The 8,059-nt window shown below is 41.0% G+C and overlaps 1 protein-coding gene across 1 annotated transcript in view; it reads left to right on the forward strand.

Annotated features, from left to right (window-relative positions):
• Positions 1-8,059, forward strand: part of PPP4R1 (protein phosphatase 4, regulatory subunit 1) — a 46,949-nt gene that overhangs the window by 20,381 nt on the left and 18,509 nt on the right. Inside the window, exon 9 of the mRNA XM_008572714.1 lies at positions 5,580-6,106. Coding sequence (XP_008570936.1) covers positions 5,580-6,106 — 527 coding nt within the window. The remainder of the gene's footprint in view (positions 1-5,579; positions 6,107-8,059) is intronic.

Raw genomic sequence — 8,059 nt, forward strand, 5'->3', positions numbered from 1 at the left:
CAACCCTCGGTGTTGCCCCCGCGCCTCGCTCAGCCAGTGAGCGGGAACCGGTCTGTATGTGGGATCCGAACCCTCGACGGGAGCGCCGCCGCGCTTCCCAAGCGGCGCACTAGCGCAGTGCGCCACTGGGCCGGCCCTAGGATGCGGTGCTTCTTAAACCACTTGTTCTGCAAGCCATACTCAGTTTTCTAGGTCCATGGCCTCTAGTTAGAAACTCTGAAGATATTAATTGTAAACTTATGTAGGCACAAAAAGAAACTTAAGGTTCTTTTTGAGAAAAATTTCTGGCCTACCCTCTGGTGCTCTTGTTACCTGCTTCTCTTGGGAGATAGGATAATTCTCTTACTATGCAGAATCACAAGTCTCCTCAATTTTCAAAATAATGTTTGTCTTGTATGTAGAAGTTTGACAAGAATATCAGAATTTTGGCATTTAGCAGCTTGATATTGCATTGACTGTTAACCCAGCTCCAGGAAAAATCAGAAATTAGAGAACTTATACTTTTGACAGTTTGAAGCCATGCATGCAGTGATTCCTTCCAAAATTTAATACTAGGGAAAACTTTTTTTGTGTCTCTTAGTTTTCTCGTTAAAACCATACTAAAAGTTTTAAGTTTGGACAAACTGATAAGTTTGACTTAATTTGCTGCTAAGAATGTTAAATTTTAATCTTAACACTAAGGTGAGATAGTGATCAAGGAATCTTAAGTCGCTGGAATTACTGAATGACCTTTTAGTTAGGTTCTTTTGTGTGTATTTTGAATGGAAGTTTCTTAAAGTTTTCGGGTGGTGATGAAGATTCTTATGAGTTTTACCCATTTGCTCCTCCCTCTCCCTTGCTGAACATTATCTCATTATTGTAACTTAAAATATAGATTGAATGATTTCAGAAAAATTACAAAAATACCACAGAGAATCCCATATATCCTTCCTCCAGATTTTCCAGGTACCAATATTTTACCATATTTGCTTTATTATTCTTTTTTCCTGAACACTTTGAGAATAAGTTTTAGCCATATTCTTTTTACCTCTTATACACTTTACTGTGTATTTCTCCAAAACACAGATGTTAATACAGAACTATAATTCAGTTACCAAAAGTAGGAAATTAACATTGATGCAATACTCTTGTCTAATCTGTAGACTTCATTCAGATTTCACCAGTTATCCCACTAATATTCTTTGTAAACAAAAGGAAAGGATGATATATTTTCAAATAAGGACAGAATGATTGGGAAATCATACACATATAGAAGTCATATTTATTCTCTGTTTTTGAAGAGCTCTTTTTTAAGATTAATAATTATTATTTTACATTCTGAAGATGATGTTATGGAGCAGGGGGAGGTAGGGCAGACCATGACTGGCTCCTTCACTGGCCTGGTTGTGGAGGAGGGAGGTGGGTGTGGCTGAGGCCCTCAGCCCCCCACCCTGGCTCGGGAGCCTGGGGGGCTTCTGGTGGTGGCTTGGGCGTTGCTGGACGTCAGGGGGTGGGGCTGAGGCCCTTGTACACCCCTCCCCGAGCCCCCCCAGCTTGAGAGCCCCCGGAGGCTTCTGGTGGCAGCAAGGTCATCACCAGGCTGGATGTGGACCTGGCGGGATGGGGCATGGATGAGGCCCTTGGGCTCCCCTCACGCCAGCTCGGGAGCCAGGGGACTTCAAGCTCTTTTGGTTTTATAGGTGTTCTTTGGTGGTGTTAGACCTTTACTGGTTAATATCAAACTTTGTTTCTGATCTATGTGTTTTTTGTTTTGTTCTGTGTTGGATTATTTGCTGTTCCCACCACTTAAACTCTGCACTAGAACTAATTTGTTGTCCTTTGCTTACTTCTAAAATGGGGGAACTTCCTGTGTGAATCAGCACTTGAGTCCTGTGGTTGAGCTAAATTGCTGCTTTGCTGCTGATTCTCTGGGGAAGGCTTTTTGTGCAGCTCAGGGTTTAATTGTTGACCTTGTAAACACTTCCAGGTCTTGTGAGATCTGGTACACCTGGGTTGTATAGGAACTCTGGCCTGGGCCTGAGACCTTTCAGCAAACTGCACCCCCTGCAGTTCTGTGTTCCTGACCAGTCTACACAGTGTTCCTGCACTGACTGGAGGGCAGATCAGCTGTGCATGCTGTGCCCCACTGGTCCCGTCTCCCACACCCTCCCACTCCAAAGACTTCCCATGGGCCAGATTATGTGCCCATCCCTTGCGATGACTCACTGGCCCTGAGTGGCTCCTTTTTTCAGTTGTTTGTGGCCCCTCTCTCCTGTGTGGGTCCGCGGGAACCCTGTCAGTGGTCTTGCTGGCCTGGGGTCCACTAAGGTACTCTTCCCCCCTGCTGCCTCCAAGCAACTTCATATGAAGGGCACAGCTGTGGCTTTTGCCAGCTCTTGCTCCATGTGCCCACCAGGGCCAGCCTTGAAATGACTGGGGCTCAAAACGATCAGAGCGGTCCCTTCTTTCCCTCATCATGGCTTCTCTTGCCTTCATGAACTCCATAGGTCTCTCCTCCTCTTCCCCTGAGCTCTAGCGGCCCCTGGCTTGGCAATTGTTGCTTTTTAATAGTTGTAAATCAGTTGATTGTGGGAGAAGGTGACATTGGGGACCATCTATTCTGCTATCTTGATGCTTCATCCTTGAAGAGCTATTTTGGAGAGGAAAAGGATGTTATAGGTTATCTAGGCCAGTTGTTCATTTTAGTCCCTAAAAGGCTCAGAGTTTTATATTAATGAAGTACCAGTGCTGGGGTAAGAACTTACAGTCCTGTTTTTTCATAGTGTAACACAATTGTGTTATATGTGCATACTATATATTTCAGTTATAAGAATGGAAGAGAAACAGCAGAATTGAAAGTGCTGTTACTGTGTGGTATGTTTTCAGATGACATATATATTTTTGTTTACCTGTATCAAAAACAATTTTTTAATAATTGTGTTTTTAAAAATATGTTTTAGAAAACAACATGAGGGCCGGCCCAGTGGCGCACTGCTACAGTGCGCCGCTTGGGAGTGCAGCGGCGCTCCCGCCGAGGGTTCGGATCCCACATACAGACCGGTTCCCGCTCACTGGCTGAGCGAGGGGCGGGCGCAGCACTGAGGGTTGCGATCCCGTTGCCGGTCCCGGTCCGGTACGGGCGCGACACTGAGGGTTGCGGTCTGTTGCCGGACACGAAAAAAGACAAAAAGGAAAAAAAAAAAAAAAGAAAACAACATGAGCTTTGCAATCAGAGAGTGCTGGATAATTTCATGAGCTGTATGGTAGCTATTTAACTGGGATCTTACATAGATGTTAGCATCACCCACCTTTTACACAGTCCTGTTAAGCCTCCTGTTTAATATCTTTTACTGTGTATTTAAAGGCTCACATGGTTTTTTTTGTTTTTTGTTTTTTTTTCCTTTTTGTATTTTTTTACTGACCAGCAACGGGATCGCAACCCTCGGTGCTGCTCCCGCGCCTCGCTCAGCCAGTGAGCGGGAACCGGTCTGTATGTGGGATCCGAACCCTCGGCGGGAGCGCTGTTGCACTCCCAAGCGGCACACTATCCAGTGCAGCACGGGGCCGGCCCAAGGCTCACATGTTTTAACAGAGCCTCCTTAGTTTTTTCCCCACACCTTATAAATTTACCTACATATTCTGTCGTCTACATCTTCCTTTCTTGTTTCTCAGAAGGAGGTGTCTCCTCAGGGGTTTCATTTGTCCATCTGTGCTTTCCAGCCCATGTCCTCCTCAGAAGGGTGCTGCTTTGCCAGGTATCCTATCATCTCCTGTGTCTCCCCCTCCTTCAGCTGTTCTAACCTCTTCTCCTCGGTCCGGATAGACCCTTGTCGTGACCAGCCTCTCCTGTGAGGAAAATGCCTCTGCTCTTGGTTGTTCTGTGTGATCGTCGTGGGTCTCGTTATCATATTTCTTGCCTGGCGCACACATCAGCTCCACACGCATCTTTCTGAGTTGTCTCCAGTGTTCACCTCTTTCCCTGGTGTTCAGTCAGTTTCTCGTAGACATCACCACCTGGAATTTGACAGGTATTTAAACCACCCTATCTGAACCTGAACTCATTAGCTTTTTCATTAAACTGTTCTTGCATTTGTCACTTTCAGTTGGTGCTACCACCATCTAGTCAATTGCCCTAACCAGAAATCTGGAAATCTTTCCAGATTCCTGCCTTTGTTTCTCATCTCCAGCACGTAGTAAGTGAAGGTGTCCTGTTGATTTTATCACCATTTGAATGTGTTCACTTTTTCTCTAGCCCTCAGGAAACTACCTTTGTGGAGCCACCAACACATCTCACCTGGACTTCTGTCCTTCCTGCCCTCCGTCCTGCCTCCGCCTCGTTTGCTACACTGCTTCCAGAGTGGTCTCTGAAAAGCAACACATCTAATCATATAATTTCCTTAATTCCTACTTTATTTCCTATAGCCCTAGGATAAGTCCCAGAGGTATTTAGAATGGAGAAAGCACGGTGCCTGTGACATTTGTCATCCTTGTCACTTGCCATCTCCCTCTCTTAGCCACAGTGAGCTCATTGCTGTTTTCTGAATGCCGTATACCTGCTGTGTGTCTCGCCTGTGCATGTGCCATTTCTTTCTTGAATACTTTTTCTTCCCCTTAGCTTCAGAAACACCTTTTGGTTCTTCTAAATATGACAGGTGTTGTTTCCTCTAAAGCCTTTTAATTTCCACTTCCATCTCCACCTGCCATGTTCAGTGTGCATCCTCTGTACTTAGGCACTATCCAGCAGTGATTCGCTTATTTGTTTGTTTCTCCTGTTTGCCTCTAACTGTCACCTCAAGAGCAACACCTGCGTGTCATTCACGTTTGAATCCTCAATACTGATTTCATTTCCTGGCTCCTAGTAGGTGCTCAGTGAATTTAATTGAGTCAAATATAGGAGATAAACAGTGAAACTTATGGAGTGCTTTAGTTCAGATAGTGGATTGCAACAATGAGTGGACTTTAATGAGGAACTTGTGCCATCTGTCCTTATAATTCAGTCATAACTCCACTTTGGGAAAACCTTTGGGAATAGAGATGGAAACTGTGGAAGAAGTAAAAATAATCTTTTGTTTACACTTAAGCAGATTTTATTTTTCTTTCTGAGACAGTCAATAAGAATCTTTTCTCTGCTATATAGTTTTCTCTTTTTTTATGTAAGCAAATAAGCCTTAATTCTCAGCTTTTCAATAGGTCATTGGAGCAGAGTGGCAATACAATTCTAAAAATCAAATAACTTAAAAAGTATGTGTATCTTAAAATACATTATAGGAACTTCTGGTTTTTTTTAACTTATTATTGAAATTAGCATGATATTATAAAATTAAAAGATTCTTAATGTTACCTTCTCCAAGTAATGTATTATGCTTGAGTATCTAGACTTAAGCTTAACAGGCGTATACATCTCTGAACACAGAACAGCTGGTGGAAAAAGAAGCATTATAAGTGATACACTTAAATTACTCAGTTTGTATGGATAATCTGTAATTTTTAATATTTAATTTATTTGAATGCTGTATGTAATATCTTTCATTGATCTTTTTTTTCAGTAATTATTTTTATACTTTCATGTTGTTCTTTTTTCCCCAATGAAACAATAAAAGGATCAGAGATCAAGAAGTCCCAGAGGATAAACAGATAAGGCCAGAGGATGTTCCTTCACATCTCAGTGTTAGTAATCCCAGTGTCAAACTGGAAAACACAGTGGAAGATTGTGCTGCTGAAACATCCAGGAAATCTCCAGGTGAAATAAGTGTTCCAGTGGACAACTCTTTACTTTGTACTTTGTCCTCAGAATCTCATCAGGAAGCAGCTAGTAATGAAAATGGTAAAAAGCCTGGTAACTACAAATCTACGTCACGACCAGAGGTTGGGTCCGGCTCACAAGAGTCAGCTCTCTTAGATCAGGAACTGTATAACTCCTTCCATTTCTGGAGGACTCCTCTTCCCGAAATAGACCTAGATGTAGAGCTTGAACAGGACTCTGGGAAAAAACTCAGCCCAGAGAGACCAGAAGAAGCACCTGAAGTCACCACACCAGGTTCTCCAAACATCACCATGGCCACCAGAAAGGAACTGGAAGAAATGATAGAAAATCTAGAGCCCCATATTGATGATCCAGATGTTAAAGGTATGCAAGAGGCAATTCTTTATTCTAAAGTTGATATAAAGTATTATTTTCTGACTTAAATTTTTTTCAGAAAAATTACCTTTTAAGAATTTATTATGACCATCATCATGTATTCTTAAATTGTTTTGAAAAATATGATCGGTCTGATTTTTAGGAAATTTCATTTAAGATAGGCTCATTGTATTCCTTACTGTAGTACACACAGAGCAGTTAGTTCACAAATCATTGTCTTTGAAATTTTCACAATTATTCAAATAATGTTTTATAATTTTAAATCTTGAGCCCTGCCTTTATCTATTTTACTCTGGGTCACATTAGCTTTTTACAAAATAGCAGTGGACACAGTGTTGTTTTTTTAAGAAAAGACTATATTTTCTTAATAGCAGACAAAGATCTTTATTTTCTAATGGAATGTGATGTTTTCAGAGCTGTAGACTTTTATGAGAGTCATTTAATTCTGTTTTTTTGGTTTTGGCTTTTTTTCATTGGGTTATACTTATATCACCTAGATTCCTTCATTGTGAACAATAGCTTTAATGGTTGTTCTGTCTTAAAATAGAACGTTACCTCTTATTGAATGGAATATGTGTTTGAAGTAAGTCAGTTGTTCTGCGTGCTGGAGGTTGGCAAATGGTTTCAAATCAGTGGGGCTGGAACCTGATGAAGATGTTATCATTTACTCCTTTGAACACCATGGCCTTCCCAATGACTATTTATAACCATATAGTGAAATTTGAAATGTTATTTAAGACAAAAAAATTTTTTGAAAATCCCATAACTAAATCTTCAGATCTTATATCATTTTATGGATTTTTTTTTTCCTTATTAGTTTCAAAAGCTAAAATTCTAAACTCTCAGTTTGCTCAGTGCTGGGAAGTATCCATTTTTAAAGCAAATGAAGTGGTACCTTTAGTATCCTAAAACGTACAAAACCTTGTTATGTTTAAACTTTGAAAACAGCATCATGTGGTTAAGTTAGCAGTTATCTGTATTTGGCATTATCATGATTTTTATAGATTTCCCTATCATAATTTTACATTTGGAGAAAAATTAAATAATCTGATTAAAGGCTAGTTTATATCGTTGTTTGTTGAAAGTTATTTTAATTCAACTGACAGATGGGCAGGGTCCCTATCATAATTTTACATTTGGAGAAAAATTAAATAATCTGATTAAAGGCTAGTTTATATCATTGTTTGTTGAAAGTTATTTTAATTCAACTGACAGATGGGCAGGGGTTTTTTTTAACCTTTTTTTAATTGGGGTATAATTTGTATTGGTAAAATTTAGCCTTTCGAGTGGATGTTTCTGTGAGATTTGACAAGCACATACAGTTCAGTAGCCACCACCTCAGTCAAGGTGTAGGGCAGTTTCATCACACCAGAATCTTCCCTGTGCCCCTTTCTAGTCCATTCTTCTGTCCCTGGCCTCGGGCGATCAGCGATTTGCTGTCTGTCCCTGTGACTTTGCATCTTCCGGAATACCACATACGTAGAATCAAGCGGTATATAGCCTTGTTGAGTGTGACTCGCCACCTAGCATAGTCTCAGGTTTGCCCTTGTTGCATCTATCGTAGCTCATTTCTTTCTTAGCTTCTGAAACAAGGGCGAGAACAGCGGACTGAGAATTTTCAGTAGAATACCCTATTTCTTCCTTTCTCACAGATTGTTATTTTTTACGAAAACCTTACAGCTCTGCTTTCTTAGCTTCATTCTTCAATTGTGGTCCTATCATTGATTTTTACCCCCCTTGAGCCTGTTTTCTGCACTTTATGACAACTTGATGATATAGTAAGTACCGAGGTTTTAGTTTTGTTTAACAAATTAGAATCTTCACCAAAATGTTACTTTTAAGTGTCTCTCTAGCTCTTGCGTCCTCTTCCACCCTCACATGAGGAGAACTGAGGCACAGAGAAGAATTACACCCAAAACTTAAGGCTGTTCACAGCAAGGA

Source organism: Galeopterus variegatus, unplaced genomic scaffold (genome assembly GCF_000696425.1).
Source record: "Galeopterus variegatus unplaced genomic scaffold, G_variegatus-3.0.2 Scaffold827, whole genome shotgun sequence".
In the NCBI taxonomy this organism is placed as follows: domain Eukaryota; kingdom Metazoa; phylum Chordata; class Mammalia; order Dermoptera; family Cynocephalidae; genus Galeopterus; species Galeopterus variegatus.